The 21,832-nt window shown below is 40.0% G+C and overlaps 3 protein-coding genes and 1 long non-coding RNA gene across 6 annotated transcripts in view; 3 read left to right on the top strand and 1 right to left on the bottom strand.

The window, feature by feature from the left end:
* LOC134746709 (uncharacterized) overlaps positions 1-21,832 on the bottom strand; it is a 102,118-nt gene that overhangs the window by 31,295 nt on the left and 48,991 nt on the right. The gene's annotated exons all lie outside the window — the stretch shown is intronic.
* On the top strand, positions 7,011-9,033 carry LOC134746587 (uncharacterized). Its single transcript, XM_063681007.1, has 3 exons — positions 7,011-7,247; positions 8,188-8,371; positions 8,681-9,033. Exons 1-3 carry the CDS (start codon positions 7,157-7,159, stop codon positions 8,967-8,969), a joined length of 564 nt encoding a protein of 187 aa, XP_063537077.1. The 5' UTR covers positions 7,011-7,156; the 3' UTR covers positions 8,970-9,033.
* On the top strand, positions 10,863-13,633 carry LOC134746371 (uncharacterized). Its single transcript, XM_063680741.1, has 5 exons — positions 10,863-11,016; positions 11,413-11,593; positions 12,766-12,819; positions 13,065-13,226; positions 13,511-13,633. Exons 1-5 carry the CDS (start codon positions 10,902-10,904, stop codon positions 13,548-13,550), a joined length of 552 nt encoding a protein of 183 aa, XP_063536811.1. The 5' UTR covers positions 10,863-10,901; the 3' UTR covers positions 13,551-13,633.
* LOC134746586 (uncharacterized) lies at positions 15,870-21,248 on the top strand. The gene is made up of 5 exons (XM_063681006.1): positions 15,870-16,132; positions 16,924-17,041; positions 17,121-17,791; positions 18,138-18,349; positions 19,171-21,248. Exons 1-5 carry the CDS (start codon positions 16,072-16,074, stop codon positions 20,464-20,466), a joined length of 2,358 nt encoding a protein of 785 aa, XP_063537076.1. The 5' UTR covers positions 15,870-16,071; the 3' UTR covers positions 20,467-21,248.

The raw sequence follows: 21,832 nt of genomic DNA, 5'->3' as shown, positions 1-21,832 counted from the left end.
AACGTCGGCTGACATGCCCGGCCAAAACATTACCTCTCGAGCCCGACGCTTGCATCTATCTATACCTAGGTGCCCTTCGTGTATTTTACATAGCATCTCGTCGCGTAAGCTGCGAGGAATGTAAACACAATCATTTTTAAATATTAAGCCGTCTATGAATTGCAACGACTCACGATATGGCCAAAACATATTAACGCATTCGCTAACATCCCACCTGTATTTGGGCCATCCGTTGCAAATATATTGTATTATCGTTTTACATTCCTCGTCTTTTGCTGTCTGTTGTTTAATTATGTTTAGTTTATTATTACTAACCTGCACGTTTTCAATTAAGAAACACGTTTGCAACTCGACCTCGTCAGTGATGCGATCATGCATCAGCTCTGGCAGCGGCGCGCGCGACAATGTGTCGGCTATGTACATGTACTTACCGGGCGTATACTCGACCCTGAACTCAAAGCCCTGGATTCGCATCATCATGCGCTGTAGTCGCGCGGGTACCGCCGATAGAGGTTTAGTAAATAGAGGTTCTAAGGGCTTATGATCAGTCTGAACTGTCACATCGCGACGGCCATATATATACTGCTTGAACCTCTCCACCGCAAAACAAATGGCCAACATTTCCTTTTCTATCTGAGCATACCGTGTCTGCGTGTCCGTGAGTGTGAGCGAGGCGAACTCCACGGGCCGCCCGCCCTGAAGTAGTACCGCGCCCACCGCCACACTACTCGCATCTACCGAAATTACTACCGGCAGCTCTGTCGAGTATAATGACAGCACTGGTGCTGATGCTATTTTAGCTTTTAATAGGTCAACAGCATTTGAATGATTATGATCCCATATCCATTCCGAATCTTTTTTTAGCAACCCTCGCAGTATAGCCACCGAATCGGAATAGTTCTGAATAAACTTTGATAAATAGTTTACTACCCCAAGAAATCTTTCTAAACCCTTCCGGTCCTCAGGATAGGGCATTTCCATGATGGCACGAACCTTCGAATCATCTGGGCGCATTCCTTGTTTATCAAATTTGTGGCCTAAGTAAATAATTTCCGTTACACAAAACTTACATTTTTCTTTGTTGAACCTAATGCCAATTTCCTTTGACCTTTGCAACAAACGCTCTAATCGAGCGTCATGTTCCTCTCGTGTACTACCCCAAACAATGACGTCATCGATGAAACTTTCTACACCATCTAAATCCTCTAGGTATTGTCTTAACTTGGCATGAAATACCTCAGGGGCACAATTTACCCCATAAGGTAAACGAAGAAATTGGTACCTACCGAAGGGAGTCGCGAATGTGCAGAGGTCGGCACTGGCGTCGTCCAGCTGCACCATCCAGAACCCTGAGCGCGCGTCGAGCACGCTGAAGTAGCGCGCGCCGCGTAAACGCACGGCCAGCTCGCTCACTGTGGGCAGAGAGTACTGCGCGCGCCGCACCGCGCGGTTTAACGGTCGGGGATCCAAGCAAACTCTAAGGTCACCGTTTTTTTTCGCTACCAAAACAATAGCATTAACCCATTCGGTAGGGTGTGATACCTTTCTTATTACGCCTATTTTTTCCATGCGCTGTAATTCAGTATGTAACTTATCACGCAAACCTAATGGAATTTTTCTCGTTGGGCACACTACCGGTTGAACATTAACGTCAACTATTATTTTATACTTACCGGGTAATTTTCCTAGGCCCTCAAAAAGATCACAGTAATTCTCTAATTGAATAGCATCAATCCGGCGCACCAAACCTAACGTCACACAGCCTCTCAGTCCCAGTATATTTCGACAATTTAAATCAGTCACGATACACTTTAACTCATATTGTTTATTTCTACAAGATATCAACAATGTGCACTTACCTATAATAGGTATATTGTGTTTGGTATATGAGTACGCGCGCTTAAGAACCGGTTTCAATTCGCTTAATTTTAATCCCAAATTTAAGTACTCGGCCCTTGATATTACATTTAACATAGACCCCGTATCTAGCTTAAATGTTATACGTTTGTTATTACATGTCATAAACTCGAGCCATTCTTTCGGTGGTTTAGACTTAGAGTCCTGGTTAACAACATCAACGTAAAACATACCGTCCTCCTCGTCCGAATCGTCCTCCGCCAAATGACATACCTGGTCACGTATCACTTTACGTTGACGACACATTTTAGCGAAATGCCCTCTTTGCTCACACACATAACACAAGGCACTGTACGCTGGGCAGTGCTCATCCTGAGCGCACCACCCTCCACCGCACGTCGCGCAGGGTCGGCGCGATGATCCCGGCGCGCCCGCGCCGGCCGGCGGCCGCCCGCCGCGCCGCGCTCCGCGCCGGGTGGTCGCGCGCCGCCGTCCGCCGGCGCTCGCGCGCGCTCCGCCACCTCCTCTCGCACCAGATCCCCACACGGCATCTACTCGAACGTCCGCTGCACCTGACGCACCTCCACCGACACAACGACTCTCCTCGTGCGACATCTCCGCCGCCTGACAAATTTGCACCGCTTTTGCGAGCGTTAAATCTTCCGTGCGAAATAATCTATCACGAATAACATTATTATTAATCCCGCACACGATTCTGTCGCGAATTAATTCGTCTGTCAACTTGCCAAACTTGCAAGTCTGAGTTAACACTCGCAGCGCTGTAACCCATTGATCGATGCTTTCACCTTCCTCTTGGTTCCTTACAAAAAACTTATACCGAGCCACCGTGATATTTGGCTTCGTTCCGAAGTGGTCATCAAATTTTTTCAATACCGTGGTGATGTTCTCACTCTCTGTATCTGTCAATGATAACGCAGTGTATACTTCGTAGCCGGCTGATCCAATGAGGTTGACTAGCAGACCTGCCTGGACATCGGCAGACTCTTTGCTCACTCCGGAGGCTTTCAAAAACACCATAAATTGCTTTTTCCACTTGCGCCACGCCTCGGCCCGCGCAGCCGGCCCGCCTTCTAAAAGCAATTCCGCCGGAGGACGCGCGTGTTCCATTGTGTTTTTAATTTCACAACCACTAATAAACTTAAAACTCGCTGAAATAAGCCACTAACGCACCAAATAATAGCAAACTTTAAATTAATTAGTGACCACCGCTGTCACCATGTAGTAAAACACGCGAGCTAGTTCAACACTGTTTTATTATATTAATGTAGGTAGGTACAGTATTTTACAAATACCCTTAACTAATATACTACACACCTTAGTATATATAAGAATATACGACCCAATAAATGTATATCTCTAAGTAACAAGATTTTCTCACGGAATTTGGAGTATCTCACGTTGTTACCCTTATTTACAAATCCAAGCGTTGCCGAACCTCGAGGCGTCCCAGAGGAAACGGGGTAAGTAATAAAAAAGATCGCACGCAATCATATTTTATCGGGAAAGCTATTTTTCGCAGGTGGATCCGGACGGGCGTTTATGTGCATGCCTCAATTTGCTCCCGGAGTCCCGGCTACACGAAACGGCTTGTTAACAATAAGCCTACTTACCTCGTCAGTTTTTGTTTTTGTTTTTTTGGTATTAAACGAAATTTATTAAGGTTATGCGAAGTTACCCTGCAGAAGAAATTGTCCTTTCTTAACTTAGGATAACTTCGTACACGCAGGACCAGAAATACCACTTTTGACACTGACAGATAACAAATCCAGATATAATTCATTCAGAATAAAAAATAAAAACGAGAGTGGATATAAATAGCAGCGATAACATTTACATTTCAGTAGTCAAAAGCAGACAGCGCTCTGTAGCCTAATAGTTGAAAAAATTCTACTATTAGGCTTGTAATTCGCATTTAATAGAAGTCTGTTAACGGAAGTAAGCATCCCAAAAAAAAATCGCTAGCGTAGATGCGCTCCAAAATCAAAAAGTACACACACACACTGTGTTTATCTTATGTTTCAAAGGTATTGGTATTTTTATTTCTTTTATATAAAATTAGTATTTCCGACATCGTAGAGCAGAAAAACCCATCTAATATTAACAGCGTGAAATAGTCTGAAGAAACTGGATGCCGGAATGCGAATTCCCTCATTCCATATAGTGCCAACAACAATGGAATGGTAACTCACACTAATATACCTACTCTTTTTGGGTAGTCGTGTAAAAACAAAGAAAACGTGTAGGGCGTCATAGAGCGCAGCGCGGCTGGTCACGAAACGTTAACAGTTCATAAACAGAGACGATATATCGGCGGCGCGGGGCGCCCGCTGCCGATTTACGGACGTGACCCGCGCACTTGCTGCAAACTACCACCGACAAAGGGCTGATTAAAACAATAACTGAATAACACTGATGAATTAGCCAACAAAATATTAGTTTCAACTAAACTTAATTAGTAAGAAAACCAGCATGGTACTATCGATTTTTAGGGTTCCGCACCCAAAGGGTAAAAGCGGGACCCTATTACTAAGACTCCACTGTCCGTCTGTCTGTCACCAGGCTGTATCTCATGAACCGTGTTAGGCTAGACAGTAGAAATTTTCACAGATGATGTGTTTCTGTTGCCGCTACCTAACAACAAATACTAAAAACAATAGACAATGGTATGGAACTCTTCGTGCGCGAGTCCGACTCACACTTGGCCGGTTTTTAGATATCCTGCTGACCACGCATGGATCAGCACATGTGTAATGCCGACATTAAAAACCTATATAACTACACTAACCCTGTACACTGTTTTTAGGGTTCCGTACCCAAAGGGTAAAAACGGGACCCTATTACTAAGACTCCGCTGTCCGTCTGTCCGTCTGTCACCAGGCTGTATCTCATGAACCGTGATAGCTAGACAGTTGAAATTTTCACAGATGATGTATTTCTGTTGCCGCTATAACAACAAATACTAAGAAGTACGGAACCCTCGGTGCGCGAGTCCGACTCGCTCTTGGCCGGTTTTTTAAAGTACAGTCCCCTTATACAGTCTCTCGAGAAAACCTCGGCAGGATGCTGATTCCACCTATTACTACTAGACTAGATTATGGGACAATCTGAGACATGTATTGTCTTTATAAACATCATGATCGTTCCACTGGCAAGGCAGATGGCTTTCTACAACTTGGCCTTTTTTAATGGGTTTAGGACAGGGACGTGCAGATAAAAGAAAGGTAGACGATTTTCTCAGCAGTGCGCAGTGGGACATTGTAGGTATAATGTTAAAACAAATTTAGATTTTCATAGAGTATCAGATAAACCCAGCAGGCTACTACTACGTTTTATGTCAGTCTCATTTTTTGATACATTATAAGTAGGAACCTTTCGGAACTTATTCCAGTTGTTCGATCTTGTTCTAAGTAGGTGTCAATATCACGCATTTCGTTGGTAACAGACCGGCTGTACGCCTGGCAGAACAAAATTGTTTACCATCAATCTTCTATCACATATTAAATATCGTTTTGCGTTTCATCAAATGAACATGAGACTTATTACTATTCGAGAAACCCACGGCTTGTGTATAATTTCTTTCGTTATACTCGTATATTTCTTTCTAGATAATTGTAACTACTAATATTTTGTTATATCTTTCTATACTGGAGTAAGTGCAAAAATGTATGGGAAGGTATGCACTTTTGTCTTTGACAAAAAAAAATTATGAATGCCTATTTTAATGTGATTACTTTCCAAAATAAAGAATAAATGGGCTAAATTGTCAAATTTTTTATAAAGTGAAAGTCGCCACACTGTGTCTGTATAGGCCAAAATTGTCTCAGAAAATTAAATGTTATTTTCATTTAATGTTATTTTTAAATTGACATTAATGTAATTTGTACTGTAATCATATGTTGTGAAATAAATACATCTAATCTAATCATTTTTTGTTCGAAAATCTTTTTTTTTTTGTATGAAAAGGTAAAACGATTATTTCAAAAATGAATTCCTCGTCCCTAAATTAGACGAAAATGATATATAACTTGCCCTAGTTGCTAAGAGCAGACAGAAATATAGCATAGATTGGACCTGGGAAGCCGACCCTTTCCCCCTTTTTTGGGGGGGTTTGCACGGTACGATCTCGTGACTACCGGGCCAAAACAGGTTTTTCGACCTAAGGAACAATCAAGCCAAGCGGCATCGCCTGAGAAAAAAATGCATACTTTTTGCACTTATTTACTTACCCCAGTACTACCTATGCAATTAAATACGCTGTAATCAATCTATAAACGTATACCTATCAGCAATGACGATAGTCACATGATGCCATGATGATTTTTTGGACGATACATTGAAGATTTTTTTGAATAGTGTCTTCTTTTTAATGCACTTTAAAATAAAAAGGAGCCGTCAATAGTTAAATATGCAGTGTAGTTGAACATCTTTTATTCATGAAAAAATTTAGTCGTTGTAATTTAGTTATCCTAAGACGAGCAAGCAGATATAAACAAAACAGTACAATCTATACTGAAACAAAAACCGCTAAGCTGGTCTGTGCAATAAACAGCAAAGCCTAAACACCGTAGGTAAATATCCTGGTGAAATTTATCATAATAATATAACGAAACGTGACCCAGCACCTTCGAAATTACAACGCAAGCAATAATTCAATCAGGTCAGGCTTAACCGGCTCTCTCCATGTTTACCCAGCGCCCTTCTCCTGCGACATTATCCCGTGCTATCATTGTATCATATTAATTGAGATTCATGGATGTCAATAAGGTAAATAATAGAAATCCATGCACGACATTGTAATTACTCAATTACTCAACTGAGTTATATTGACGTTCCTTACGCATACGTAAGCTTAATAACTAGCAAGTCTTAGCAAGACGTATCACCTAAATAAATACCTTGATATTTTTTCTTTAATAAACATAATTTACAATAAGTGATATTAAAACTAACATCTATAAAATGAAACTAAATTAAAACTGATAAATTAGATATTTAATTGTAATTAATTACTAGCGGTGTAATTAGACGTGCGACTTAGTTATAAACAAAAGATTGAGGTTACGATGTTGGTGAAACGTATTATTACTAAGTACATTGTTAATTTACTTAATGGAATAATAAGAGGTTTCGTCAGCGAAAGTTTATCTAAAAAATAAAGATATTGAAATAAAGAAAGAAAATGGCCCTTTTCCGCGCTAGCGAGCCATATCACTTGTGTTGAAAAACAGAACAAATCCTATATAGTTCCGTTGAGCCGCTCGTATCGACTGGTTGTGCGATGGCGTCAGGGATAAAAACGCTCATTTGTTTCGTGGCCGTCACCCTCCTGCGCCCCGGCTCCTGCCGAGACGAAGATAGGATCATGAAAGGTGATTTTACCCCTTTTTTAACCGAAGCAATACCGCCGCTAAATCTCTGACAAAATGTTGAGTTTATCTCGAACAATGTCCAAGTCGGGACTATTACTGTAAGTCTAGGCTATCGCGGCACTCTGGGGAGCAGTAATGGACCTGCGGAAACGGCCGGGGAAAGAACAATGAGTCTAGTGTCCGCAACTTGATTTAGTGGCCTTGGACACCTAATAATGTCTGTCGCGTAAAAAGATTGGAGAAATCGTACGTAAGTTAACCCTTAGCTTTAAGATTTAAGTTTCGGTAAAGAACCCTCGGAGTAAACTTAGTGTTATGTCATTTAGTGGCTTTTGAGTAAAGTTTGCTTCTCGAACTTTTTAGTTATGTATAAAGGTAATCATAATTTTTTTTATGATATAGGAGGCAAATGAGCAGACGAAACGCCTGATGGTAAGCGATAACCGCCGCCCATGGACGCCTGCAACACCAGATTCTCTGTAGCAACCAAACTGTTGTCCGTGAAGATACTAAATATTTATTACCTAATACTAATTTAATAATTACAAAAACAAATCATCGTACTAATAATGTCTGTCGCGTAAAAAGATTGGAGAAATTTAAAAAATCCCGAAAATTAATTCCATATCCCTCTGAACCAAAGTAAAAAAAAACCAGTTGTTTTTAGCCGGTCTATGTACTGTAAGTAGGGAAAAAAACATATTGATCTATATCTCCTTAAACTTTATTTCTAATGAGTTATCAAGTAGAGCTAATGTAAGACGCTCAAAAATATGGTTTCAGATAATACTTATAATCTATAATATACTTATTACCTACTTACCTAATTTTAATGTGTCTTGCACCAAGGCAAACCTTATTTGCCCGTATTAGTATTTTGTCTCAGCGTCGCCATTCACCGAACTACATTGCCAAACTTAATATAATTTGAATATTACAGCATGCTTTTGGCCTTATGAGATATACGAGCCTTGCTTCGGTGGCTGCGCGGAGGTGTCGTGCGACAACCCACGCAATCACCTGCGGCCATGCTACCCGTACTGCGAGCCCGGCTGCGTGTGCCAGGAGCCCTACGTGCGCGACGACCGCACGCACCAGTGCGTGCTGCCGCAGGACTGCTCGCCGTGAGTACAGTCTCTGTCACTCTAATAATTACGCCTTAATTGGAGTAAAAGAGAAATTCTGCCCGCAATTTGCGAACTTTGGTGTTCGCTGTAGGCCCTCAGATAACTCGCTGACACCCTTATAACGAGTAAATTAGCTCCCTTCGAAACTATATATACCTTCTCATCTTCCGCCCAAGTGGTTAAGGATCATAAAAAACATAGACATATTTTGGATGCAGGCACGAGTGTCTATAAAGCATTACAGACACTACTGAGGTTAGAATAAAGTATCATTCGAAGGTAATTCATTGAATAATTGACTTACAGGACTCAAATGGGCATCCCGGTGCCAACAAGACGTTCTGAGACATACAACACAAACACCAACTACAATATAAAACGACACTACGCGAAAAAAGAAGAAGAGGTTCCAGAAGTAAGAGAAAACGAAGCAGTTTCGATTAGTCAGGCGAATCCACACTCGAAGTTCTCATCAGATGTTTCGAGGATGGGGAACTACTTCAATATAGTGATAGCCCCTCCGCCTATTAGGGCGCTGCAGCCTAGGAAGATAATGCAGAGCGAAGCTCACAGAGCGCCTAAACGAATGTTATAGTTATTAGGAAGGCAAGAACAATTATTTACCCACCAATGTACTGTGAAATATCTGCGACTGGTGGGACTTAGGTACGGGACGTTACTTTTTGCTTTAAGAACACGAACCCGCCGCCAAAAAGCCACTCCCATACAACCGAAGCTATGCTCTCATTCTTACATGACAACCTTAACATTTAACTATGTCTGGTACCAGTTTTCAGCTAAAAATTGTTATATATACAAATTGTGAGTAAGTTTCTTGTGTAAAACTAATCGTTTTAAAATGAGAGTGAAACTTCGATTGTATGGCGGCGACTAGGTTAGTGTGACTCTTAAATCGTATCGTGGCCAAGTGGATATGAGGTCGTCCGATCGTAATTTTTAGCCACCCTGTATAGGCTGAATTATTATTTATTAGTTTAAGATCAGTTTTATTATTCTACATGCATGAATATTTTTGGTAGCTTTTTTTTAGTGAAATTAATATGTAAGTACCTACTTTTAATACTGATACTTTCCTGACGAAGCTAAGAACACGACAAGAAATACGGATTAACAATTTATTATTAGGTAGTCTTGCCAGGAGTTCTGATGGAGCAACCTATTATAAATCGTTTTAACAGAGGACAATTATTTCACAGGATATTATAGAGGAATAATAAACGTAGATCTAACTTGTTAAGTGTTTAATAAGTTAAATAAAAGTTATAATATTATGTTAAGTAGTTTTATTAAATTGGAACAAATTAATTATCATTAAATATAAGCCAAAATGAAATTAAGTCATAGATATTAAAGCGCGCGGTTGTATTATGCGATAAACGCAGCGTTCTACGCAAGCGAAACGGAGGGTAGGAAAAATGACAATGCGCTTACTGCTGCGTTTACCGCGTAAAACAATGTAGTGTCATTAGATTATCTTATCAAAAATGGATGTGCAGCAAACGCATCGCATTTAACGTTGCGTTTATCGCATAAAACAACCGCGCGCTTAAGTCTATTATATCGTCTAGCATCCCACAATAATGGCTCGGCAGCACCGGCAGGAATGCCTGGATACCAGTACGGGCAGTAGTTAATATGATTATATTACTAGAGGCTTTGTGAGCTGTAGACTTCGCGAACCCTCACGTCTTCGATATTTTAAAAAATCCATCGAAAAAAAAAATAGGACATTCTCACAAAATTTCATTAGGATCGAATAATAAAGGCGACCTGTGGAGGAGAACAGCCGAACATACCAAAACATTCTTTCCCAAGCTGAAAGGCGACAGAATGCCTTAATGGTGTTGAAACCTACACTACCTATGCTGTATTTATAATCTACTAGCTTCTGCCCGAGACTAACTTCGTATGCTTGGAATAAGTACCTACTTAGTATCCCACTTCCATAGTAAATTTCAGCCCCCTTTTCATCCTCTTAATGAATGATTTTCGAGTTAAAAACTATCCTGTTTCGAGATTCAAAATATCTCCATACCAAATTTCATATAATTTGGTAGGGATAGTAGGAATTAGTAGAGATAGAGATACATTATAAAGGGGAAAAAATCCTTATTGATTGGAGTAAAGTAACAGCAAAAGTAACACAAGAAATTGATTGTGCCCATAACATGTTACTTAGATGATACCTAGTTAGACCAAGACCAGTCTGCAACGATTTTGATAGCATACGCAGTGCAAATGTTATTTACGAGTATATGTATTGTCATAATTTCATAGGTTGTCGTTTAAAATAACACTTGCACTGCGTGTGCTATCAAAATCGTTGCAGACTTTTCTTGGTCTAACTCTACATACGTGCCTATGTTTTCCTATTTCGTTTCAAGAAAACGAACAAAGATCCCTTCCGGGATTTGTACTCGCACTCTTACAGTAGTATAAAAAAAATCAGGCGTATCTTTTTCTAAACAAAGTTTAGCGTGTTTTCCACGAGTTACAGTAAACTAGTATGGTGCGGAGCAAACGGTGGCCATTACTGCTTAGACACATTATACACGAGTTACTGCCTACTAAAACTAAACTATCGGACATGCGTTCTTTCTTGTTATTAGCCTTTATTTTATGTGAGTGTTGTTTTTATTTTAATTTGTAGTAGTGAAAGTTGAATGCATGCAGAGACAATAATTTTGGTTTAACTTGGCATATAAATAAGTTATTTTTAACACATATTTTACTCAATAAATGTTTTGGCATACCTCAACTCAACTTTTCAAATATATTATTTCAAGTAAAGTAGTATTCGCTGACTTAAAAATATATAGGTACGTACCAGAAATATTTGTTTTCTTGTACGCGTTAATTTTATTAAAGCGGATTGTTTATCATGTTTTGATTACAAACGTAAATATAACTCCAACCAATATTAAAAGTTATGGGTTTATAGGTTAAGTACTTTTATGTTTATCAATTAGTAATTAATGTCCATTATTCTTAATGATCAAAATGAATCCGCTTGCCAGATGACATCGTGGCTCACGCATCGTCCAGTTACGACTACGAGGAGCTGGAGGGCAAGCACGCGCTCAACGACGACAGGCGAAACTGGAGGAAGAAGGTGCTGGACCAGGGCAGCGACGTCGAGAACTTGATTAGGGGCCAGCGCCGCTACGACGGCGGCGGGAAGAGCGCGGAGATATACGAGTAAATACTGGCCTACTCGTCTTTACATAAGTAATTAGTTAGTTTGTTAGTTTTGCTGGGCATTTTCCGCAAATCGACCACTATTGTAATAAAACGAGGTACCGCTATTCCTACTCTATCAAACTCAGCTCCACGAAACCTAGCAATGTTTTCAGGTCGCTAACTGCCTCCTTTAGTATGCACGCAGTCCCTAGGTATTTGTTAGTCCCCGTATAGGTACTTCTACCTGTTTGCAGTCTAGGAGAATATGTTTTGCAGTTTCCTCTTCTTCCCTGCACGCTTTGCACATGGGACTGAATGCTTTGGTCTCCGGTTGACGCTGCACATTGCATACATTGCATACATTCATCATATCAGCTCGTTATCGTCCACTGCTGAGCGCGTAGGCCTCTCTTAATTAGTACGCTACTTCTCCTAGTCCTGACTGTCCTTAGCTAATCTCATCCAGTAGTGACCCGCAATATTCCGAATGTCGTCCACCAACCGAGCCAACGGATATACATTAGGAATAGGTACTTACAATATTATTTTTATAGAAAACGACGCTGCTCGTAGCCCAAGACGTAAGACATGGAGGCCTATCCAGGTAGTTATTTCTTGTTACCAAACGACTTTTTTATTCGTAAGTATTAGGCTTCTCTGCTACCAGGGCACTTTGCCAACGTCAAGTGTATTATTTATATAGCAGTAAGCCGTCGATATTTAGTCATCCGTCGAGGCCTTTACGATACACTGGAGGATAGCTGGAGCAGCAGTACAAAGCATATAGGCGGCCGAGACCACGAACCGCCGAATGATGTCCAAAGAATTAGTTATTCGTATTTCCAGAAGAATTCTTCATTAACTGCACCCATAGCGCTAGCCATTCGCTGCATAATATCCTATCAAAATTATATATTTTAATTACAGCAGCAGTTAAACAGCAGAATGCAAAAGATAAATAAAAATATCTGGAGCACGATCTGCCATGTTCCGTGGATCATTCGAAAGTCCTATTAAACGATTATGAATTATGGATATTATCTGTCAAGTAATTAATGTCACTAGGTCTAACGCGATTCAATTTTATTATTTTACCTCTTTTCCGACGTTTCAGCTAGGTTGCACTATATAAATACATACATACATCAAAAAAATAGGTATGATAAATAATGACAAGTGTTTCTTTTCAGAGAAAAAGAGCAAAAAACGTCTGCAGCAATGAATTGTGATCGACCGCGTGAAAGGTAAATTGCAAGTAATGCTACACTGTTTACCGTTATACAACTTGAAATACAATTCAGAATACTTTTGTCTTGAACTGAGACTTCGCGATTGCCGTATAATAGGTACTTATTAATTATCAACTTCGCAGTGAGTTACTAAAATAGATGATTAATAAATTTTGATTATATTTAATGTCAGCCGGAGCCGGCGATTGATATTTGTTAAGTAGGTAGTACCATTTCCTATACCACGTCCTCCTTAACAGGTACGAGCCGTGCTTCTCAGGCTGCGCGTCCGTGTCGTGCGACAACCCGCGCGACCGGCTGCGGCCGTGCTACCCGTTCTGCGAGCCCGGGTGCGTGTGCGTGCCGCCCTACGTGCGCGACGACCGCACGCACAAGTGCGTACTGCCGGAGGAGTGCACCAAGTAAGTATAGTTTTTTGTGGTCTTAAGTACTGCTCGTAGTGGGCGGCTATGTCGTGCTACCTGTTCTTCGAGCCCGTGTGCGTGTGTGTGACGCCCTACATGCGCGACGATCGCAGCAGCAGCCCTAACTAGGTGCGTAGCCCCGGAGGAGTGCATCAAGTATTCCAAGTAATGGTGTTACCGTTCGGGGCTAAAACCAGACTTGTATGTTTTGTCAGTTTAGGAGGTTGAGTTATATTCTCGTATTGGAAAAGAAAGAAATAAAACAAATGTCTTTGTTACAGGGGCCTAAAAGGAGTTCCAGATATTGGAGACGAGGTGTAAGATATAACATATATAAGAAATTGTAACTATCATACCTGAGTTACGTTATTTTAAATAAATTACTATAAATAAAATAACTACGAAGATTATGATTACGAGTAATTTTGATTTGTTTGAGACCCTTTTTAGTCAACCAATAATAGTGCCCAATAAGTACTGTGCCCCATACATTCCACGACTCTTCTCTTTCCGCACAGACTCTACCAGATTGATTACTACCAATTTTAGGGTTCCGTAGTCAACTAGGAACCCTTATATTTTCGCCAGGTCCGTCTGTCTGTCCGTCGGCGGCTTTGCTCAGTGATCGTTTGTGCTAGAAAGCTGCAAGTTGACATGGATACAAAATTCATCATGACAAAGCTACAAACAAATATAAGCCACAAAAAAAACGTAGGGTGGAGATGATTTTTTTTAGCTTTACCTCTATGGTGTGGGATGTCTTTGGACAGGTCTTTCAAAATGAATAGGGATCTCCAATAGAACGATCTTTTGATAAAGTAAATATTTCGGGAAATAATCGTTCCAAAAGAAAAAAATATGCGTCCACGACCAATATCACGTCAAACTGACATTTTCAATTTCCTTTATTATGAGACCAACTGAGATCAATGTACTTAGTTAGGTACTTAGTACTTAATACAACTTAAATATATGGTTATAGTATTACACATAAAAAATTAAATGTCATTTTAATTAATAATTACTTAAGAATAAATTAATTACTTGAAATTGAAAAGAAGTGAAGTTTAATCAAAATTAAATATAATTGAAACGATTTGATTTTATGAAAATTTCTTTAATGCAAGTACAATAGGGAGCGTGCATGAACTGTAGACGGCAGCACAGAGCATTATGTCAAGATACATTCCTAGATTTAAGCAACTAGATGGCAGACCCTACTATGCGAAATAGAGCCAGTGTGCAGTAAAGGGGGCAGCACCTGCTTAGAAGCGTGAATTATTTTCGCTCTCGATTCAGGTCACAAGATGGCAGACTCTATAATACAACAACGGTAGAGGTATACACAGTCTGAAAAAAGTTATCTCAGTTCGTTCAGAGTTAAGTAATTTTCAGAATGTTGTTGGTACTAGCATAGATTCGTGCACCAGGGTACGTAGCCAAGGTGACAATCGCTTGCGCTACGAAAACGAAACGCTTTGTGTCTCTATATTACCCTTCCTTATGTGACAGTGAAAGTTGCGTTTCGTTCGCTACAGAGCGTAAACGATTGTGGCATGTTGGCTACGCACCCGGAGATACATCCCTTGTGCAAAGTCGCCTAGAAATAGCCCACCCGCGCCTCAGCAAACATCCCTGATGCACTACAGCCCCTGATGCAGCAGCTAAGAGAATTGTAGCAATAGAGAACTTATCTTAATAGATGTTGTAGTAGATTAATAAAACCAAAGTTAATGTTTTATTAGTAGTATAAGTAGTACAGTTACAGGTTGAAATTTTAACCATCGTTCATACTCTGCGTAGAGACTATAGGTCATACGAAACAACTTTTATAATGGGACCAATACCGAAATAGCGAAAAAAAATTTGGCACTCCCATAGAAATCAGCGGCACATCAGCCGGAATGTATGAAACAGACAAATTTTTTTCCGCGATTTTGGCATTGGTCCTACAATAAAAGTTGTTCAGTATGGCATGTAAATTCACTACGTAAAGTATGAACGGTGGTTAAAATTTCACCCTGTATGTATAGGTGAAAACTGCATGAAAATCCGCTTAGCAGTTTTTGAGTTTATCGCGAACATACATACAAACAGGCAGACACGGCGGGGGACTTTGTTTTATATAGTTTAGTTTTAGTTTATTCATCTCTCAATATTGTTCACAGTTAATGTAAAAGAATACATAAGCAATTACTTATCGTATAGTGCTCGTCGTATATAAAGTGAAATTTAATAATTCAATTACAATTCAATATCATAGTTAAGGGGGTAGTTACAATACCCACGGTCAACGGGGAGGGGGTTCAATAATTTAGATGTATAATTTAAGATTTTGTGTAATCCGAGCGAAGCCGGAGCGGGTCGCTAGTTGGTATATAAATACGCAACAGCACAAACAATGACATTAAATTTATGAATTCGACATTAAATTGAAGTCACTGGGTGAAAACCTGTTAATTTGTTGGCGAACATTACCTTATTTGCACGAAGTTACTGGTTGACCAGCCGAAATCCTCAGATAAATAAACAAATTCCATTATCCTACGCTATTATCATTTCAATGCGTCCATTGTGCCGCCCCAAAAGGAAACTAAGAAACTCTCCATTGTATTAACTATTTCCAGAAATTCATTTTTGAATTTAGTTTGAGAAGGTTTAGTAGTTATCATCAAACATCGGGTATAGTGACACCTAGTGAAGTAAAAATCGTAGTGTAAAATACATATAATTCTAATAAAATGGCAATTTGAGTGAACAATTTACAACTACAGTAGAATATGTAGTATATATGTAACATTATGCTAAAGTTATTAATTTTAACCTTTTGTATCTCATCCAAATGTTTTTTTTAATACTTTTTTTACTAAACGCAATATGTGACGCCGCTCCTGGACATTATGGTAAATATTATCATACGTATATTAACTATTAGCCTCCGCCCGCGTCATTGTTCACGTGAACGTTCTTAGACTAAATTAGATTAGATTCATTTATTTTTCCTTGAAAATGTACATTATATTTTACATGTCAAAATAAAATGCATTCACAAAAAGATCGTCACAACACAATATCAATAATAATAATTAAGGGTCAAATTTAATAAAGAATAATATAATGTAAAAAATTAAATTATGTCCATTTTCTTAAAAACTTTCAAAGCCCTTAGGGTTTAATTAGTTACAGATTGAATTTCAAAAACCATTCTTAGGGGTTTTCTATAAAATTTGAAGCATATTTAAAGACTAAAATTATGCGTTTCAAAGTCTTACCTTCAATGGTAGCTAATAAATAGGTAGCGGATCTGTTTAATATAAAATATATACAGTATTTTAATTTCTGTTTTGATTTCCATTATATAAAAACTCTAGAAAGGTTAGGTATAGGAATTGAAGCGCTTACCTTGTACAAATTGTACAAGCTGCCTTTTAGTCGCGCCGGGCAGGTGAGAAATGTGCACGTGCTAAGGAGCTCCCGCACACCGAAAGAGAAAGAGACAAGCTTATGTTTAACAACGAGTAGTATACATATAAGACAAAGATGAATGGTATGCGAAAATTAATCAACTAAAACAGATTCATTCGTAGGTAATGAAATAAATATGAAAGTATTTTGTGCTCCTTATGTATGAGTATACTCGTATTACTATCTATAGTTATAATATCATTGCTTTATTTGTGGTTTTTTGTTGTAGAGTGCGGTGTGCACGGAAGGTTTGAGTATTGCCTTGATGATTTCCCGGGCTGCGTCATCGGCTGCCACTGCTACCCGGGCTATTACTTCGACACAGAGTCTAAAATATGCGAGCCCAAGTAATTTTTGCATATTTTTCGTAATTCAATTAAAATAGAAAGGATAGGAATATTATGCTAATATGGATTTAATTTTCAGCACTAAACTGACACAAGACTACAGGCGCCATATGACACCTACTGGATACACGTACGGACACAGTAGCGCGCTAGTACCTCCATATCCAGTAGCACCGTCCTCCCCGACAGTGGTAACTGCTAACATCGACGAGCCCGCTCAAAACAGTGACAACAGCGACCTCAGCGACTGGCTCTACAACCAGTTCTTTAAAACTATAGAAAGCCAAGTCGTCAACAAAACAGACGAAGAGCCCTTGAAGACGGGGACGAGGAGGAGCGGTGCACCGATAGAACCATTCCTCACACGAACACATAGTAACAGAAGAAGAAAGTCTAAAAAACGTAGTTCGCGTAAAAAGATAATTAGGGACGATGACGAGGATAGCGAGGAAGATTCCAGCTCCGGTTCCGACTCGTCAGAATCGGACTCCGATGAATCGAAAGGTGACCTGGGCAGCTGGGAGCGTTTCGAGTGGGGCCCGCACCCAAACGGATCCCCTAAAGGGCCACCCGATGCCAACAAGGATGGCGCCCACAGGCAGATAGTCATGTACAGCAAAAAGCCTAAACCACCGCTACCTTCATTTATTTTCTTACCAAATATGGGAACGGCATTTTTCCCGCCTTTAGGACTACCCGCTCCGCCTATACCGATGTACCCTATGGTGCCTATCCCTCCAATCCCTCAGGGTACGTTTTCTAATGAATTACTTATTTTAACTAGCGACCTGCCCCGGCTTCGCATGGGTACCCTTAACAAATTATACACCTAAAACTTCCTTAAGAATCACTCTACTAAAACTGTAACTGAAATAAACTAATATCAGCAATGAATTCTACGTCTTCGGTTTATACGAAAATGATATCAAACTAGCCCTACTGGCCACCAGGACGAGAATAGTTTTTTTTTTTTAAGAATTATTAGTTTTTTATACTTACCTGAAGCGGTAAAATGGATGGATGGCATGCACAAATGAATGTTAACATATCATGCAACTACAAGTATTACTCTAATACGCAAATCACATTGTCTCAGGTCCACCGGATCATAGTGAAAATGATCAAACTACTGTAGCGGCATCAACGCAGCAACCAACAACGTCTGCCTCGACCACGACGATGGGTGCGCCCACGCCGTCACCAGTGCCGACAGCGGACACGCCGACTACAACGCCGACCACCGTGCCGGCCGACGCGCCGCCCGACGGCAAGAATGTCTTGCGAACTCACAAATTGCTTAATAGATTCGTAAGTGATACCTACTAAGACCTACTTATAAGATAAAACACACATTTGATAGAAATTACACTCAGGTACACAGAAGATACAATATTTTTATAAATATTTCGTTTAAATTAGCTGACGGGTGGACCCCTTCATCCTGACGTTCACGTGCAGAACTTGATTGTTGTATCTTAAGTAATCCCATGCAAGTTTACACTTTCGCTAAGGCCTTATCTATTAATAGTTCTGATAAAACTATCAGCAGCCCGTCAGCACAGGATTAGCACGACAGTGTCTCGCCCGCGCTGCTGTGCTGGCCATACAGCTGTGAGAATTCAGCTTTGTTTAACTTCAGAAATGTTTCCTTTAATTTAACGGAAACATTAGCTATTTATAACACTAGATCTATTTAGTAGACGTGCATTTCTGAATATTAAACGGAATTTAAAAAAAACACTGCAAGTAGGTGTATAGGAGTTGAAGCACAACTAAAAGCTCGGCAACGGATCCGGACCGTCTGAACTTGACCCGCTCAGTATTATTTGTAGGAAATCTATCACTCTTCCGTATAAGTGCGACAAAGAGACATTAGCGTTTCGTTCGCTACGGCGCAAACGATTAGCATCTTGGCTGTGCCCCCTGAGGTGTTGAGTCGCTTTCGTTACGTGCTTACGTAATGAGTATGATTGACGACTAGTTGATGGCAAGCGCATGAGTTACGGCGGCGAAGGTCTGGTGCCGAGCTTTTTGATATGCGTAAACCTTAAATTACCATAAAAATGTGGATGAATTATCATTTAACTTGCATATTTTTTTACTATCTTTTGTTTATTTTTTATCCACAGCGGCCTCCTCCTATCAAAAATCGAAACAAACCACAAGCGAGACAAGTATTCAAACCATCACCGCTACCACCTATGCCACCCATGGACTATCCTATGAAGCAATACGTCCAGGAAGACAACTATTACGATGACATGTTTATGGGAGACAATAATTTCCTCTTCGAACAAGGTGACAAAATGGACGCCGGCCCTGACTTCAAATATATAAGCGAACTAATTCATAGGAACACCAATGAAAGCAACAAAAGCACATCAAAACCGCCCAATATGCAAAATCCTCAGAAACATGAACAATTTCAGGGCATGAAGCCTCCTATACCTAAGAGAAGACATCCTATCACGCCAGGTCGCCTTGACTATTCCACACGACGTCGATTCGACTCGAAAACAAACAAAGAAGACGACTCTTATTACAGTACATTAGGAAAACAAATAGCAAAACTTATTAGAGAATTGGATTCTGCAGATGTCCTTAGAGCAGACATCAAAATTGAACCAACTGAGGATCCTAAAACTGCACATCCATTTTTCAGTGAGAGTAGTTACGCGGCGCGCACTTACTGGGAAAGATTTGTACGATCTCCTCTGAGTTTGAGACTGAAAAATTTTACAAAATACGAAGATTTAATAGCCAGCAATGAAAATTTGTTTGAACTTGAAAACCAGGTCCAGGAAGCAACGTACGCGCCGGTTTTGAGTTGGTTAGAACTTGAAAATGTTATCAATACAATGGGGGCAATACGAAATCAGATACATGTCAGAACGTTAAAGAACAATTACGATAAGTTGTCCAACGCCAGCCTTAATGTTAGCCTGCTGCCGCGGTTTAGTGCAAAAAATGTCGAATCGCAGAAACCGAAAATAAGAACTAAAGATTACATGCTTTTCTCAGAATTCGACGATGGCAAATTAACCGGATCTAATCAACATCAAAAGTTATCAAAAAAAGGGTTTAAAGATAAAGCAGAAGAACTTGAGAAACAATCTAAAAATGGAAGAAACATCACTTTAGTAAATAAAGTACCCGGATCCATTCACCTTAACACAAACATTCATGTTCTGCGTAGTGTTGTTTCCACGCTAAAACCAATGTTTTTAACTTCACGTAAAAAAAGTACTAAAGACGCAGTGGTACAAGTAAAAAAGGATCACGACAACGATAAAATTGATTATTTCAATGAGATTAATAATAAACCTCATGTGTTTCAGGCATCCACTTTTGTAAGGTCGAAGAAATATTTCTTTGACAGTGGCACCAACACCGATTATCAGTTCGAAAATTGGGCTATGGATTAGCACGTAGAAAAAATGTTTTTAGAAAACAAAAAACAATAGAACTTTCTAAGTATTTACTTCCAATAATAAAACCAATTCTCAAACAGAGTGTGCTCGCTGTAGTAATCCAGCGAGTGTTTACTATAAACAAACTAGGAGCAGCATGCCAAGTCCGGCTGCAGTGCGGTGGATACCCGCGCAGTACGCTCCGTCCTGCAACCGAGCTTGCCAGTTTTCATAAACTGCATCCTGACTATTGCTGCAAACATCAGGAGATTGTTGCAACGCTCAGTGTGTAAAGGGGCAATGTACGCAGCGCAGTATTCGATATCGTTTCGCGTGAAAGTAGGAATAAACGGTAATCCTGTTGTATTCTTCACAGACAATTTAATTCCCATTTCATAACGCGCGACGTACAGGGCCGCATCGCGGCGATGCCGGCGGCGCGGCGCAGCGGCTGCATCTCGCTTAGCTTATGTACCATCAGCAAGTTGTGAATTCGAGCGCAAGGGACGCGATCACGCCGCTTGCACTGCTGCTAGTATTCCCACTTCCATTATAGCCAACTTAATCTCCTCGATACGGGATTTCCATATTTTGAACTCGCTTCTAACATTTCCATTTAAGTCGCAAGTTGTGAGCCGATTATTATAATTGTCGACCGATGTAAGCATATCGAATAGCGCCGAACTAAAGCTGTATAAATTGTCGCAATAACAGTTACATGCAGGTCGCATCGACCAATTTAGTTAGGTTGGGTTTGTGTTGGGTTGGGAATGTAAATAAAGATTTGAATAATATAATTTCTGTTTATGATACCAACCCACGTACATTTATAATACCGCAGTGAAATGACTTAAGTGCCTTCTTGAACCCTACAACTCTACCCCTACCCTACAAGAACTATTGTATAATAAAAAATAATAAATAGTGAATCAATTTTTTACCTTACGCCCATGTGAGGGTAGCGAAACGGCCAAGCAACATATTTTAAGTTAGGGCTTGTAGAGTTAGAAGCTTGGCTCTACAAGAGATCTGATAACTTTTTGACAGTGCGAGCCTTATGGTTTCGTCTTGGCAACATTTTACATGAAAATGTTTTTGGTGGGGTTATAACTTATAATTAACGATAACCATGATTATGTCATTTTTATTTGCTAGTAGCATAGTTATGTACCTATTTCCTATAGTAGATACCTACATAATTATGTCTTATATAATTTGCGCCTCAGGGAAACATGCCGATAAGGAATAGTATCCGGCATATACGACATCATTATCAAGTAATTTAGCGGACAAATGAGCAACACACGTGTCGGCAGTCGCAGTTAATTGGACACTTGTATCGACGGAGGCTGCGCGCACTCACTTGTGCTACTACGCTACG

Source organism: Cydia strobilella, chromosome 13 (assembly GCF_947568885.1).
Source record: "Cydia strobilella chromosome 13, ilCydStro3.1, whole genome shotgun sequence".
NCBI classification, from domain to species: Eukaryota; Metazoa; Arthropoda; class Insecta; order Lepidoptera; family Tortricidae; genus Cydia; species Cydia strobilella.
The sequence above is the reverse complement of the archived record's forward strand: the minus strand, read 5'-3'. Positions and strand labels throughout refer to the sequence as shown.